Raw genomic sequence first — 17504 nt, 5'->3', positions numbered from 1 at the left:
GATCTCAAAGCTCCAGAGCCCATAGATCTAAGTGATGAAGAAATAGCAAAACTCTCAGACGCACAGTTTAAAACACTGGTCATCAGGATCCTCACAGAACTGGTTGATTATACCGACAAATTAGACAAATATATGAAGGCGAAACTAATTGAAATGAATGGAATTGCACAGGACACCAATAGCAATGAAAAGGAAACTGGGACTCAAATCAATGGAGTGGACCAGAAGAAAGCAAATCATGGCCAAACAGAAAAGAGTCAAGAAGCAAGAATTCAAAACAATGAGGAGAGTCTTAGGAACCTCCAGGACATCTTTAAATGCTCCAACATCTGAATTATAGGGGTACCAGAAAGGGGAAAGGCACAGCCACCAGTGGAAAACTTATTTGAACAAATAATAAAGGAGAATTTCCCCAATCTGGCAAAGGAAATAGACTTCCAAGAAATCCAGGAAGCTCAGAGAGTCCCAAAGAAGTTGGACCTAAGAAGGAACACACCAAGGCACATCATAATTACATTAGCAAAAATTAAAATGAAGGAGAGAATCCTAGAAGCAGCAAGAGCTAAGGGAACAGTCACCTACAAAGGAGTCCCCATCAGACTGTCAGCAGATTTCTCAAAAGAGACCTCACAGGCAAGAAGGGGCTGGAAAGAGGTATTCCAAGTCATGAAATCCAAAGACCTACAACCAAGATTGCTCTATCCAGCAAAACTTTCATTTAGAATGGAAGGACAGATAAGGTGCTTCTCAGATAAGATCAAATTCAAGGAGTTCATCATCACCAAGCCCTTATTATATGAAATGTTAAAGGGACTTATCTAAGAAAAAGAAGTTAAAGAAACATGAACAGTGAAAGGACAACAAACTGACAGTTATTAACAACCACACCTAAAATGAAAGCAAACTAAAAGGACAGCTAGATCAGGAGTGGAAACATAGAAATGAAGATCTCATGGAGGGTTAGCAACAGGGGAGTGGGAGGAGGAGAAGGGGGGAGAAGGTACAGAAAATAAGTAGCATAGACAGTAGATAGAAAATAGATGGGGGGCAGGAATAGCATGGGAAATATAGAATCTAAAGGAATTGAGACACATGGTCATAAACTAAAGGGGGGGTAATGGTGGTGATGGGGGGTAGGGTGGAGGGGAATGAAGGGGGGAATAGAACAACTGTAACAGCATAATCAATAAAAAATTTAAAAAATACTGAGAGAAAACTTCCCCAATTTGGCAAAAGAAATAGATACACAAGTCCAGGAAACTCAGAGTCCCAAACAAGATGAACCCAAAGAGGGCCACACCAAGACACATCATAATTAAAATGCCAAAGATTAAAGAAAAGAATATTAAAAGCAGCAAGAGAAAAGCAGAGAGTTCTCTACAAAGGAGTTCTCATGAGACTATCAGCTGATTTGTCAAAAGAGACCTTGCAGTCAAGAAAGGACTGGAAAGAAGTCTTCAAAGTCATGAAAGGCAAGGACCTACATCCAAGATTGCTCCATCCAGCAAAGCTTTCATTTAGAATGGAAGGGCAGATAAAGTGCTCTCCAGACAGGGTAAAGCTAAAGAAGTTCATCATCACCAAGCCCTTATTATATGAAATGTTAAAGGGAACTATCTAAGAAAAAAGAAGATCAAAACTATAAACAGTGAAATGACAACAAACTCACAACTATCAATAACTGAACCTAAGGAAAAAACAAACTAAGAACTAGAATAGGAATAAAATCATAGAAATGGAGATCACATGGAGGGTTATCAGCTGAGAGTGGGGAGGGAGAGAAAGGAGGAAAAGATACAGGGAATAGTAAGCATAAATGGTAAGCACAAAAGAGACAGGGGGAGTTAAGAATAGTATAGGAAATGGAGAAGCCAAAGAACTTATATGTATGACCCATGGACATGAATTAAGTGGGGGGAATTCTGGAAGAAATGGGTATACTGGGCAGAGGGGGGCAAATGGAAAAATGAGACAGTAATAGCATAATCAATAAACTATAATTATAAAAAATAACAAGAAACTAAAACATTAAGATGGTGCCATTCTCTGTGGACACAAAGTATATGAAACATTGTTTATACTACTTGTTTCTTACTCTAAACACTCATTTATTTTATAAACATGTTCAGTGAGGCATAATGGAAATCGAGTGACACTTCTGTACTGGACAATGGCAGAAAGAGAAAAGGTCTTCACAGACTAATTTATAAGAGTTTCAATGACATCCATAGGCCATCAACTCCTAGGCTGCAGTTTGGAAAAAATAACATTTGCTCCTGGCAAGTCCTCAACTGGGCCAATTCCTCATTCCCGCAAAGGTATCCATTAGATGATGCAGAGGAGAAGCCGGCTTTGGACAGGTGAAAAGGGTTGAGCAAAGGACGAGGGAAATGCACATCTTAACTTTCAAGGTACCGCTGAGGAATTCCCTTTCCCATCTTTAAAGCACTCTAAAGGAATTCCCTTACCTCTCCTGATTTCACACTTTCAGAAATTCCAGGATATTAGCTGACCTTCACTTTTCTGGATAAATAATTAATAATTGCCCATCAGTTTCCGGTAGTAAAGGAAATCATTTTTTTAAATAATAATGGGAATAATTAGCAAACTTATTCATTAGAGTTAAGTTTTACCTTGTGCTATCATGGTAACACATTATATATAAGCACATATACATATAGAATGCAGACATTTCAGTTAACTACATTTGCATACATGTACCAGTTCACTACATTAATTCAGAAAAGATATACTCGAATTCACATATCTTTTGTTACAGAATATATTCTTAAATCACATTTTTCCAAGATCAAATTTTTTAGTATGTCATAATTAAAAAGGCAACTTTAGTAAATCAACAATGAGAGACAAACATGCATTGTAAACACAGCTTGAGCAGCTGCACGTGCCAGGCACTCTGTTAGGCTCTGGGGACACAGGTTGCCTGTTGGTCTGGACCTCAGGTCGTGTGTGTAAATGGTCATTTTTGATCAAATAAACACGACCACAATAAATGAATAATTTTCTCGTTAAGATAACAATTGATGTTCAGTATTAAAAATAATAGTATTTAGTATTTTCACTCTTTAATAAATGCACAAAATTACCTGACAAACCTTTTATGGAACAAAGTTGGCAATGAATAAAATGAATGAATGAACAAAATTTTTCAAAACAGGAGACAAATATCCTATTAACAGTATGAATTTCTTCAGCATTAATGGGATGTACTTTAAAATCATGTGCAGTTGCAAAACAGTTATTATTTTTATAGAGCAAATATATATCTAAAATAATCTTTAATGACAATGTGAGTTGATTGGATAACTGCTTTTTGGCAATTATTTTTTGATTATTAATATAAGACAGCTTTACCCACCTATTTATTTAATTTTGTGCTGTTGTCTATAATTTCTATTTATATAAAATCATGCTTTAAACTGAACACCCTGGTGCAATTTTTAAATTTAATCCATGAGTAGATTAAGTGATACATCAGGTCATTATACAAACTCCCAGAAGCAGGCTTTTATTCACATTCTTTCTACATCTGCTATAAATCTCCCCAGCCTGCAGAAGGGCCCGATGCTCAGTGAAAACATCTTTTACAAGGTGTGTTCCATGGTCTGCAGTTTTAGATGTAAAAACGAAGATTGGGAGAACACTTTCTAAGGTTGAAAACCATACTGTAACTTTATACTTGCTTCCAAAGACATTACTCATTTTCACACTGGAGATATATGAGCTATCTTACCTGACATGACGAAAGGCACTGCAGAAATACTGATGTAAAATGAAGCTACTAACTTCATCCCTGCAACACATTGTGTTTCCAAAACTGAATAGGAGATATACGCATTCTTTAAAAAGGGTCCTTGTAAATAACAACATTTCCCACTTTGCCAAGGTTCACTCTCCTCTGTGCACATTTGCTGATCACATTGATGTGAGAGGCACTGCAGGCACTGGGAATGGAAGAATGGTCCCCCAAAGGCCAATACAGTGGTGGTAGACAGCTGATGATTTAGAGCCCCAGACTGAGCAGGAACTTGCTTTAACTTGGTTTTCCAATGGAGATGATTCTCACAGATACCAAGTGGAGAAAAGGCTGCAATGGCTCATGTTTCCCCCTTTCTGTCAAAGTGGCCCTGCTAAGACATTCAGATTATGATGTCTTTCTAATGCATTTACTGAAAAAAATCACTGGAAGATCATTGTAAAATACAGGAACTGGTTTAGACAGGGATTAAACAGATTTGGGCACCCTGGCTGGAGAGGCTCAGTGGACTGAGCGCCCGACTATGATGCAAAGGGTCGCCAGTTAGATTCCCAGTAAGGGCACATGCCTGGGTTGCAGGCCAGGTCCCCAGGGGAAGGTGTACAAGAGGCAACTACACTTTGATGTTTCCCTCCCTTTCGTTCTCCCTCCCCTCCCCTCTCTCTAAAAATAAATAAATAAAATCTTTTAAAAAAATAAACAGATTTGGGCAAGTTATTCACACAGTTAAATTTTTAAAAACGATCTTCAACTGAACTCAATCCAAGACACATTTATTGAGAGCTGACTACATTCAAGGAATCATCTTCATATAACTTTTGAACACTGACTATCATCAAATGAACATCTTTCAATGTGGGATGGTTGATCAAACTATGAATTCATTTATGTCTCAACTAGATAAAATAAGGCTTTTCACAGTTCCTCCTGTCAGAAGCCACAAATCACTCCAGCAATACATTTTCATCAAAGCAGTCAGCTATGATCTGAGTTATAAAGAATCTTCAGATGTCAAAAACTAGTTATAGATATGAGAGTTTTCTCTCTACTGGATAATTTTATAGTGGATGAAGGGATAATCTGCCACTTTTTACTCCAAGAGCCAAATTTCAATTTATGACATTTCTTGCAGTTAATCCATGTGACCCGTGTATAAAGATAGCCCTGAATGCATTTGACCAAAATATATAGCAAGAATAGTTATGAAAGAGTTATAAATTCATAGATATAACTAACGTGTTTTATAATTAAATTGAGAACTTTTTCAAGAAAGAAAAATTTGAATAAAATTATCACTTGGGTTGTATTTATTATATTTACCAAGAAAATGACAGTGCCTTACCATAAAGGTCTGTACATAAAATAGCATGTGAAAAGATGCTCCACAACATTAATCTCTAGGAAAAGCAGATCTCAAACCCACAGTGCGATATTATTACCTCACACCTGTTGAAATGGCCAGTATCAAAAGATAAGAAATAACAAGAGTGAGGATGTAGAGAAAAGAGAACCCTTGTATAATGTTGGCAGAAATGTAAATTGGTTCAGCCACTGGGGAAAACAGTATATATGGTCCTCCAAAAAATTACAAATAGAACTATCATATGATCCTACTTACACTTCTGGGTAATTTATCTGCAGAAAACAAAAACACTAATTTGAAAAGATATGTGCACCCTACATGTTCATTGCAGCATTATTCACAATAGTCAGGATATGGAAGCAATGTAAGTGCCCATCAATGGATGAGTGGACTAAAAAACTATGATATGTGTGTTTGTGTGTGTGTGTGCATGTACAAAAACCATTGGAACTTGAGGGCACTATGCTAAGTGAAGTAGGTCAGGCAGAAAGGCAAATAACATATGATTTTGTGTATATGTGGAATCTAAAAATAAATAAATGAATAATTATAAGCTCATAGATACAGATGCTGGGAAGATAGCGATGGAGTAGGACGGAGCTGATTCTAGCTCCTGTACTCATGGGTGAAAATCCTGGCAGATCTGTAGAGAAACAGCACAATAAACCATCGGTTACCCAGCATTTATGAAATTAAAAGACCAGACACTGAAACACCAGACAGTGGGAGAGTCAGCTACTGGAGCTGGGACACGTGCGGTCCCTGTGCTGCCGCCATAGCAACAGGCCTGGGAGCCGGGGAGTCAGGTACGGGAGCAGGACACTCCAAGCCCCTGTGACGGTCCTGGGTGGCAACAGAGGAGTCAGGTACCGGAGCTGGGTCATTCTCAGCCCCTGTGCCGCTGCCATAGATACCGGCCTGGGCAACAGAAGAATCAGTTACAGGAGCTGGGACACTAGAGGCCCCTGTGTTGCCGCCATAGGGACGGGCCTGGGCACTAAGGAGTCAGCTACCTGAGCCAGACACTCCAAACCCCTGTGACCGGCCTGGGCACCAGAGGAGTTAGCCACAGGAGCCGGGACATTCTTGGCCCCTCTGCCGCTGCCATAGTAATGGGCCCGGGTGCTGGAGGAGTTGGCTACTAGAGCCAGGACATTCAGCAGTGGTAGGCGACCAGCGCGGGGACCAGCGTGAGAGTAGGTGGAGACGAAGAACATCAAGAAACTTCAAGGAGTCTGCACCACTGGACTTCACAGGTATCATACCACAGAAGTTCACACCATAAACACAGGGTGTCAGAACAGATCAATTTTAGAAGCTGAGACTAACGAGAAGAGTCTCAAACAATGGGAAGACAAAGAAGCAATCCCCAAATGAAAGAAAAAGCTGAAACTTCAGAAAGAATGTTAGATGTTATCAGATAGTGAATTCAAAGCACTGGTTATTACGAAGTTCAAAGAGCTCACAATGAGCTATCAGAAACTACAGGGGAACTATAATGATCTCTCTGCAAACTACAGCAACCTGAAAAAGGAAATAGAAAATATCAGCAAGGGACAAGAGGAAATGAAGCATACAATTTCCGAATTGAAGAACACAGTAGAAAGTTTCAAAAGTAGGAGAGATGAAGCGGAGGATAGGATTAGTGAGTTGAAGGACAAGGTAGAAAGCGTCTCACAGAAAGAGCAAGAAAATGAAAAGAGGCTCAGAAAGAATGAAGATTGATTAAGAGAAATGTAAGACAATAAGAAACGTAATAATCTCCGAATAATAGGAATACCAGAAGGAGAAGAAGAAGAACAAGGGATAGAAAACATATCTGAACGAGTAATGAGAGAAAATTTCCCTAATTTGATAAGAGAAAAAGTCACACAAATCCAGGAATCACAGAAAGTCCCAATCAAGAGGAACACAAGGAGGCCCACTTCAAGACACATCATTATCAAAATGACAAAATTCCAAGACAAAGAGAGAATCGTAAAGGCAGCAAGGGAGAAAAAAAAAAGTAACATACAGGGGAGCCCCAATAAGGTTAGCTACTGACTTCTCAATGGAAACACTCCAAGCAAGAAGAGAATGGCAAGAAATATTCCAAGTAATGAGAACCAGAGGCCTACAACCAAGGCTACTTTACCCAGCAAGGCTCTCAATCAAGATAGAAAGCCAAATAAAGAGCTTCCAAGACAAAAGAAGCCTAAAAGAATACTCCTCCACCAAACCAGTCCTACAAGAAATACTAAAGGGGCTGCTTTAAGGAAAGGAAGGGAAAGAGGGAGACAGAGAGGAACACAGGTACAAAAATGGCAACGAATAACTACCTATCAATAATAACCTTAAACATAAATGGATTAAATGCTCCAATCAAAAGACACAGAATAGCTCAATGGATAAGAGAGCATGACCCACACATATGCTGCCTACAAGAGACCCACCTCAGGACAAAAGACCATCACAGACTAAAAGTGAAAGGCTGGAAACAAGTTTTCCAAGCAAATGAACAAGAAAAAAAAAGCTGGGGTAGCAATTCTCATATCGGACAAAATAGACTTCCAAAAAAGGGCCATAAATAGAGACCCAGAAGGTCACTTCATTGTACTCAAGGGAAGAATCCACCAAGAAGACATTAACATTGTAAACATATATGCACCAAACATAGGGGCACCCAAATATATCAAGAAAATCTTAGAGGACTTCAAGAAAGATATTGACAGCAGCACAATTATAGTAGGGGATTTTAACACCCCACTATCAAAAATGGACAGATCTTCCAAATAAAATATCAACAAAGATATTGCTGCATTAAACAACACCTTAGAGTAGGATGGACTTAACTGATATATATATATAGAGAGAGCCATTCATCCCAAAGAAGCTAAATACACATTCTTTTCAAATGCACATGAAACATTTTCAAAGCTAGACCACATGATAAGACACAAAACGAGCCTCAACAAATTCAAGAAAATTGAAATCATACCAAGCATCTTCTCTGACCACAAGGGACTGAAATTGAAAACCAACCCCAAAGAAAAACACCCAAAGCACCCAAAATCATGGAGACTGAATGGTATGCTATTACACAACGAATGGGTCAAGAATGAAATTAGGGAAGAAATCAAAACGTTTCTGGAAACAAATGAAAATTATCTCACAACAACCCAAAACTTATGGGACACAGCGAAGGCAGTCCTGAGAGGGAAGTTTATAGCAATACAGGCCTACCTAAAGAAGATAGAAACATTTCAAACAAACAACCTAACCCTATGCCTTCAAGAACTTGAGGAACAACAACAAAGACAGCCCAGAGCAAGCAGAAGGAAGGAAATAACCAAGATTAGAGCAGAATTAAATGACATAGAAACTAAAATCACAATTCTAAGGATCAATGAATCCAGGAGTTGGTTCTTTGAGAAGATAAACAAAATAGACAAGCCTTTAAGTAGGCTCATCAAGAAAAGAAGAGAGAGGACTCAAATAAACACAATCAGAAATGAAAGAGGAGAGATTACAACTGATACCACAGAAATAGAAGGGATTGTAAGAAATTACTATGAAGAACTGTATGCCAAGAAATTTGAGAACCTAGGGGAAATGGACACATTTCTAGAAAAATACAATCTTCCAAAACAGTGAAAAAGAAGCAGAAAATCTAAACACACCAATAACAGCAAAAGAAATTGAAGCAGTAATCAAAAAACTCCCATCACACAAAAGCCCTGGACCAGATGGTTTCACAGGAGAATTCTACAAAGCATTTAAGGAAGAGCTAACCCCTATTCTCCACAGACTATTCCAAAAAATCCAGAAGGATGGAAAACTCCCAAATTCTTTTTATGAAGCCAGCATCATCCTAATTCCAAAACCAGAGAGAGAGATACAACAAAGAAAGAAAACTTCAGGCCAATATCGCTGATGAACATAGATGCTAAAATCCTCAACAAAATATTGGCAAATCGCATCCAACAATATATCAAAAAGATCATACACCATGACCAAGTGGGATTCATCCCAGGGATGCAAGGATGGTTCAATATTCGTAAATCAGTAAATGTAATTCATCACATAAACAAAAGCAAAGACAAAACCATATGATCATATCAATGGATGCGGAAAAGGCTTTTGATACGGTACAATACCCATTTATGATAAAAACACTCAGCAAAGTGGAAATACAGGGAGCGTTTCTCAATATAATAAAGGCCATATATGAGAGACCTACAGCCAACATCATACTCAATGGGCAAAAACTAAAATCTTTTCCACTAAGATCAGGAACAAGATAAGAATGTCCAATCTCACCACTTCTATTCAATATAGTATTGGAAGTTTTAGCCACAGCAATCAGGCAAGAAAAGGAAATAAAAGGCACCCAAATAGGAAAGGAGGAAGCAAAACTGTCACTGTTTGCAGATGACATGATAGTGTATATGGAAAATCCTATAGACTTTACCCCAAAACTGCTCGAATTAATTAATGAATTTGGCAAAACAGCTGGTTACAAAGTCAATATCCAGAAATCCAAGGCATTTTTGTATACGAACAATGAATCAGCAGAAGCAGAAATCAAGGAAAAAATCCCATTTGATATAGCAAAAAGAAAAATAAAATATCTGGGAATAAACCTAACTAAGGAGGTAAAAAACCTGTATGCAGAAAACTACACAGCCCTGAAGAAAGAAATCAAGGAAGACACAAACAAATGGAAACATACCTTGTTCATGGATTGGAAGAATTAACATCATCAAAATGTCCATACTACCCAAAGCAATATACACATTCATTGCAATACCTATTAAAGTACCAATGGCATATTTCACAGACATAGAACAAACACTTCAAAAATTTATATGGAACCATAAACAACCCCGAATAGCAGCTGCACTTTTTGAGAAAGAAGAACAAAGTAGGAGGGATCACAATATCTGATATCAAACTGTATTACAAGGCCACTGTAATCAAAACAGCCTGGTACTGGCATAAAAACAGGCACATAGACCAATGGAACAGAACAGAGAGCCCAGAAATCAACCCAACTCTCTACAGTCAATTAATATTTGACAAAGGGGGCAGTAACATAAAATGGTGTAAAAATCGCCTCTTCAACAAATGGTGTTGGGAGAACTGGACAGATACGTGCAAAAAAAATGAAACTTGAGCACAGACTTACACCATATACCAAAATAAATTCAAGATGGATAAAAGACTTAAATATAAGCCGTGACACCATTAAAGTCCTAAAGGAGAACATTGGCAAGAAAATCTCAGATATTTCACATAGCAGCTTTTTTACTGATATGTCCCCTAGAGCAAGGAATATAAAGGAAAGAATAAACAAATGGGATCTCATCAAAATAAAAAGCTTCTGTTTGGCTAAAGAAAACAGTATTAAATTAGCAAGACAACCAACTGTATGGGAAAACATATTTGCCAATGATACCTCAGACAAAGGTTTAATCTCCAAAATATACAAAGAACTTACACAATTCCACTCTAAGAAGACACCCAACCCAATTAAAAAATGGGAAAAGGACTTGAACAGACACTTCACCAAGGAGGACATACAGAACATCCAGAGACACATGAAGAGATGCTCAATATCGTTAGCTATCAGAGAGATGCAAATTAAAACCACAATGAGATACGACTTTACACTGGTCAGGATAGCTATCATAAACAAAGCAACAAACAACAAATGTTGGAGAGGTTGTGGGGAAAAGGGGTCCTTAGTCCACAGTTGGTGGGATTGCAGACTGGTACAACCATTATGGAAAGCAGTATGGAATTTTCTCAGAAAAATAAAAATTGACCTGCCTTTTGACCCAGCAATTCCACTGCTGGGATTATATCCTAAGAATCCTAAAACATCAATATCAAAGAACCTATGCACCACAATGTTCATAGCAGCACAATTTACAATAGCCAAGAGTTGGAAGCAACCTAGGTGCCCATCAGTAAATGAATGGATCAAAGAATTGTGGTACATATACACAATGGAATTCTATGCAGCAGAGATAAAGAGGGAGCTACTACCCTTTGCAACAACATGGATGGAACTGGAAAGCATTATGTTGAGTGAAATAGGCCAAGCATTGAAGGACAAATACCATATGATCTCACCTTTAACAGGAAGCTAAACAACAAAACAAACAAGCAAGCAGAAAAAAAAAAACAAAGACACTGAAATAGAGAACAAGTGGGCAGTGACCAGAGGGGAGAGGGAAGGGAAGTTAAGGGGAAAAAGGGGGAGGGATTTGGAGGAACAAATAGGAAGGACACAGGGATGAGAACTAAGGGGGTGGAAATGGGAGGGAGGTGGGGAGCAAGGGGTGGGGGATGCTGGGATGGGAGAAATAGACAAAAAAAACTCTACTTGAAAAATAACAATAAAATTTAAAAATAAATAAAAGAAAAAAATAAAAGAAAATTCACGTAAAAAATAAAAATAAAATATACATAAAAAAAGCTCATAGATACAGAGAACACACTGGTGGCTTCCAAGGGTGAACAGTGGGGGTTGGGAGGAAAAAATGGGTAAAATGTTTTTTTTTCTTTCCTTTTTTAAATAAATCAGATAAAAAAAATAAAATAATATGAAAAAATCTTTAAGATATACTTACTTGATAAAAGCAAGACATAAGTCAGTGTATCTAATTTACTCCCATTTGAGTAAAGAACAAAAATGAGGAGGGAAGGATATCTACCTAGAAAATTGGATCAAATAATATAGTAAGCAAATGTTTCATTTGCTATTAGTTTTTTTCCTTTTTTCCATCTTCCTCCCCCTTTTAAATTTGAAATCCATTGGAAATACTAACACTTAAATTTTAAATTATTTTTATTTTATAGAAGAGAATTTTAGGGAAACTATAAATATAGTTTACAAATTTATACTGCCCACTATTACTCAAATTTCCTTTCCTTGATATTTTTCAGCTCTCTCCAAAGCTTTAGCAGATAAAGTATCTAGCAGCAGACCTAACTGGAAATAAATGAGCTCATAGTTATATCTGTTATTACTTTCAGACCTTCTTTAGCTGCCAGAATATTCTATAAATGGCCACAGATAACCAGTTTAGAGGGCTTGCCTCACTGCAGAGTGCATAAATCACTACTGATTTAACTAAGTAATTTAGCCTTTGAATTCAGGGCTCAGTGCACGCACACACATTATGTTTTGTGAAATTTAAGAACAGGGTTTAATAAAACTGTGATGTCATGTGATGAGTCTTTAAAGTGGTTTTTGGTGCTATCTTCCACATTAGCACTGAGAACTGCTTCTGCGTATTTTTTCATATCTAAAAATACCAAGAGAAAGCAGTGTTTGGAGGGCAATACTGATTTAACAGATAAGTATAATCTATTTGTTTTGGCGGAAGCAATAAGTACTTCAGATGACAGGTAAATAATTATTCCTTTGTTTTCTGAACTCTACCTGTAGCATTAAGTATAACTTGAATCTCATGAGGAGTAATCATTTGCTAATGCATTCGCCCAGGAAGCTGCACTACCTCTTCCCTTTGGGAGCAGGTAACAGTGTTATCCAGAATAATAAGGCAAGATCTTGAAAAGACAAATCCCACAGAGGGGAGGAAAATGACAAGAACTATGTGCTTTCCTCAGCTACAACTGCAGCTTGTATCTGTCCCACAGATGCAACAAAGATGCAAATGAAAAACAAAATAGTAAAATAGTGTGAAAATATAAAGAAATCAAATCACAGAGAATTTTCTTTTCTCATGATATAACATTAGGAGGTCCATAAAAACTATCACAAAAGTGCCTATCATTTCTACCAGTCATTGCTACTGTGGTTGGGGAAGTAATGTTAAAATGCAAAAGAAGTAAAACTTTAACAAACTATTTGGAGTACCTAGAAGCCTCCAGTTTTTTTTTTGTTTGTTTGTTTTTGTTTTTTATCAAGATGGTGAACCAGCCTAGCTGAAGTGAGATTGAAGCATGAACTTAACAGAGACACATAATAAAAACCTGTGTGAAAAAGATTCTGAACACTGTTTTGAGAGGCTCTGGCCAGTGGTGGTGGTGCACAGAGACCTGGAGTGTGGGGAGGGTGGCCACTGAGGCTTTCCCTCCTCCTCTCCCTTGCGATGGCTCTGCCTCCTCCTTTCCTGGTAAGGACGTGAAGTCCACCTGCTCAGGTGAGGGCTCGATGAGGAAATGTGTGAGATTATGTTCACTCCCCCATCCTTTTTTCTCTCAAACCTTGAATGTGATGGGTTATAATGGAGGGAAGTTCCTCCTCTTAGGGCTTTTCTTCCTAAGCGTTTAGGGGATGAAATTCTGACCAGGCAAATCACCTTGCATGTGTCCTCTAAACAATTATTTCTATAGAATTGGAACTACCTTAACATTTATCAAACACATTGTCAGTAGAAATTTTTTAACTGAGTTAACCTGAGTAACCTTTTATAACTAAACTTTTTGTGTTGTTATGATTTCCTTTACTGAAAACTTTCTCATCCTCCTTTATATTAATGCTTGCTACTGTATTGGCACCACCTGAGGGCTTTGTTTTTCACTTGGCAAATATTCTGTACATACTGTTGTAGTGAAATAGGCATTTTGTTTCCAAAGAATGAAGCAAAACCATAAGGGCAAAATTTGTATGTTTTTATGTGTTGCATTGATGATATTTTTCTTGAATAGTGAAAAGTCAAGAAAAATAGAATACAGTTGAGAACCAGCTTTGTAACAGGTCAAAGAACTAAACTAAAATGATGAATTCAGCAAAAAAAAAAAAAAAAGATGTAGACTTTATGATCTCTAGTGAATTAAGCTGCTTCAAGTTCATTTTTGGACCAACTGTCCAATGAAAATCTCTGCTTCCAGCAATAAAATGGTGCAATTTTTGTTTAATGGGATTTGATCATCCTAAAGATTAGAGAAAGGCAGCCCAACTCACTTTACTTCTCCTCAGTACACTTTTTGAGAAATATCAGCTTGATGGAAATTTTACCTTAACAGTGAAGCGTTTCTTCTTTGGTGGATCCCAAACTGTGCCAGTTGAGTGAATGAATGCACGCAAAGGGGTCAAGGACGTCACCAGCACATATGCTTTAAGAATCACAGATAGATCTTCAGCTCTGAAAACTGCTTCATGTGGAGCAAGGACTGTGGTTCGATCCCTAAAAAATAAAACAGCACAGTTCGTGGCCCACATTGTAGGGTGAGTATGTAATTTGTAAATCACCACAAAGCTTTGTACACTTGTCTATCTTTCGTCGGACCCCAGCCTTCAGTGTCCACATTTCCTTAAACAAGTTCACTGTTTATTAGCATCACTACCAGGGTGAGTACAGATACAGAGAAAAGGATCAAATTAATGAGTTTCTCACACAGGCAGATTTAATCAAAATATTTTTTAAGAAAGGTACAAAAATTGCACATAAATTAAGGTTTGAAGGTTTAAAATTTTTTAATTAGTCATGTATGGTACCATTATAACAAAAATTATACAAATGAAAGCTTAGGGAACAGTGAAATACCTGAATTTTTCTGGCTCTGCCCTTGCCTGCCTTTACTTTACCTTTTCCTTGATAAGAAAAGATGTTATGTTTCTCAATAGTGGACAGGTTGCCAAAAATATGCCAAAATATTTTCCCCACTAGTTTGTTTCTACTTAATAACTCTCATCACAAATTATTAGGAGTTAATTTAAGAAATAAAATATGAGGCAAACACTTTAGTCTATAAAGGAAACTAATGCTAGTTTAATGTTTTATAATGAAGCAAGTGTACTTTCATCATAAATGGTACCAAAATGTATAACTATTTGCTTTTTTGCACCACATTTCTATATTCAAAGTATCTAACTTTGATCAATGAGAAGATTGTGCTATTTCGACTTCAGAAGGATAGGTAAATAAAAGATACACATGATTCTTCAATAACTACTATTAACTGTGGCAATACTACCTATTGATTATAAAATTAGATGAGGAAAAGCATTTGGTGCCTTGGATAAGATAATTAAAATCCCTTAATTTATCTACTTTACAAAATTATTTCCCTAGAGATAATTTGAATAATATGGTACCCCAAGTTGCTTTCTCAGATCCTGGGAACCATAAAAAAAAGTAATTAGGAAAAAAATTCCTTCAGCCATATTCATAGACTAAGGCAATGTCATTTGAGTATAAAATGAAAGTTAAAGTTCTATAGTTTCACCTTTTCGAGGTTTTAAATTCAATTTACATTCATTTAACTTCCTAGATAAGAGTCCTTTTTACCCAAATGTTTATTCTATGGCAGGAGAGGTTCAAATTAGTCTGGAAGAAAATCAATGATGCATTCTTTATTAAAAAGAGATAGCCAAAAATTTATGAAAGAGACCTAATAATTCAAACCTACAAAAACCCCAAGATCTGTTCAGCATTTTTCTCTTGTAAGCTGTCTCCTAACATACATGCTGGACATAACAATTCAAATGATTAACTTACAGTTGTTCATGTCTCCAGGCCCATGATTTCCACATCTGTGGCTTCACTGTTTTTGAGAGGTGACTCCAAGTATTCGGCTTGAATTGTGTGCTCTGGTCCAAACACACAGAGGGGCTCACCAGAAGTCGCAGTTCTGAAAAGATTCCGGGGAGCAATAACCAGTCATTCTATTGCTTCCTTTTGAAATTGCTTCCCAAATAGAGCCTGCTGTGTTAAAACCACCTTTGTTTTGTAGTATTTTTCCTACTACAGACTAGGAAAACAAGTGTAATATCTGATTTGAACTTTTCTCGCTCAGAAGAGGGGGTAGACATGACGTCTCCAACTGCCCTATACCAAGCAGACTGATCTGCCACACAGGTCGGAGATGCGCTCTCCATATGGGGAGCTGACTTGGTTTGCAAGGAGCATATTCCATAGACAACTTGAGTTTATTTCCTAACAACATAGTCTTTTGTGTGTAGACTGTGTCATGCTCCATGACCTAACAACAGTGATTTATTATTTTGTAAGTATTATTTATTGGGTTTTTGCATTATATAACAGACCAACAATAGTGACTTTAAAACACTCATGTTGATATTTTTTAAAAAATAGATGTACATAATTTTAAAAATTAAATTGTAGAGAAAACTATTGAAAAGAAAAGCATCCAGCAACCCACCCCCATGTAGGATCCCTCCCTTTCAAGTCAAAGCCAAAGTTTACATATTCACTTTACCATCCAGCTAAGTAGAAAATTGATAAGATGCATATTATCTTCAATATATAACTTGAATATCAAGATATATCAATATCAATATATCTACCTAAACCTGTACATGTAGGTAAGGACAGTCCCTGACTCACGATTTTTTGACCGTATGATGCAATACACATTCAACAGAAACCATACTTCAAGTTTTGGATTTTGGTCTTTTCCCAGGCTGGAGATGTGTGGTACCATACTTCCTTGTGATGCTGGGCAGTAGCAGTGACCTGCAGCTCCAAGTCAGCCCTGCCATATGACACTTTAAACCAGCGACTTTCAACCTCTTTCATCTCATGGCATATATAAACTATTTACTAAAATTCTGTGGCATACCAAAAATATATACATTTTTTGTCAATCTGAAAAAATAGGTATAATTTTGATTCATTCACATAGAATGACTATTGTTGTGTTGGTCTTATTTTTCTTTAGTTGACAAACTAAGAAAAAGAGGTCAGTGCATCTGACTAAATAGTCAGGTGCTGCATGTTTTAAAAGTTCTTGTGGCACAGCAGTTGAAAATCACTGCTGTAAACAATGGATACTCTACAGTGTATTCACTGCATTAGGTGATTCTGCCCAACTGTACGTTACTGTAAGTGTTCTGAACACATTTAATGCAGAATAGGCTAAGCTGTGATGTTCAGCAGGTTCCATATATTAAATGTATTTTCAACCTATGATGCGTTTATCAGGAAGTAGTCCCATCCTAAGCCAAGGAGCATTTGTATTTCTGCTTTTTAAGTGATCCAAGAGCCACTATTGTCGTCTGCGTCTGGCTTGTCCACCAACTAACCCACCCTGGCGTCCCTTCCATAGTAGCATATACAGAATTACCCTATACTTCTTATTGGCTTATAGAGTGTGGTTAAATGAATATACATTTAATTTAACCATTCATTTTTTGTTGTATATTTAGATTATTTTTCTAATGTTTTCCTTTTACTATTTCAAAGGTACTGTAGTGAATGCTTTTGTACATCTATTTTGGTGTACTTTTACAAATCTATCCAGGGTCAATTTTAATCTGCATGTATAATTGCCAGGTCAGTGAGTAGATGCATTGCAAATTTGACAGATATTATCACTAAATCGGCTTCAAAAAGGTTGCCCTGATTCCCACTGTCTTCAACAGCATGTGAGAGTTATTGCTTC

General features: G+C 37.2%; 1 protein-coding gene across 4 annotated transcripts in view; it reads right to left on the bottom strand.

Moving 5' to 3' along the window:
* Positions 1-17504, bottom strand: part of CPED1 (cadherin like and PC-esterase domain containing 1) — a 296506-nt gene that overhangs the window by 176682 nt on the left and 102320 nt on the right. For all 4 annotated transcript variants that reach the window (XM_053669962.1, XM_037139671.2, XM_053669963.1 and 1 more), the window contains 2 exons: positions 15599-15731; positions 14116-14284 (listed from right to left, as the gene is read on the bottom strand). In XM_053669962.1, the coding sequence (XP_053525937.1) occupies positions 14116-14284; positions 15599-15731 (302 nt within the window). The remainder of the gene's footprint in view (positions 1-14115; positions 14285-15598; positions 15732-17504) is intronic.

This window comes from Artibeus jamaicensis, unplaced genomic scaffold, assembly GCF_021234435.1.
Source record: "Artibeus jamaicensis isolate MK-2021 breed Jamaican fruit bat unplaced genomic scaffold, CSHL_Jam_final contig_540, whole genome shotgun sequence".
Taxonomy (NCBI): domain Eukaryota; kingdom Metazoa; phylum Chordata; class Mammalia; order Chiroptera; family Phyllostomidae; genus Artibeus; species Artibeus jamaicensis.
The sequence above is the reverse complement of the archived record's forward strand: the minus strand, read 5'-3'. Positions and strand labels throughout refer to the sequence as shown.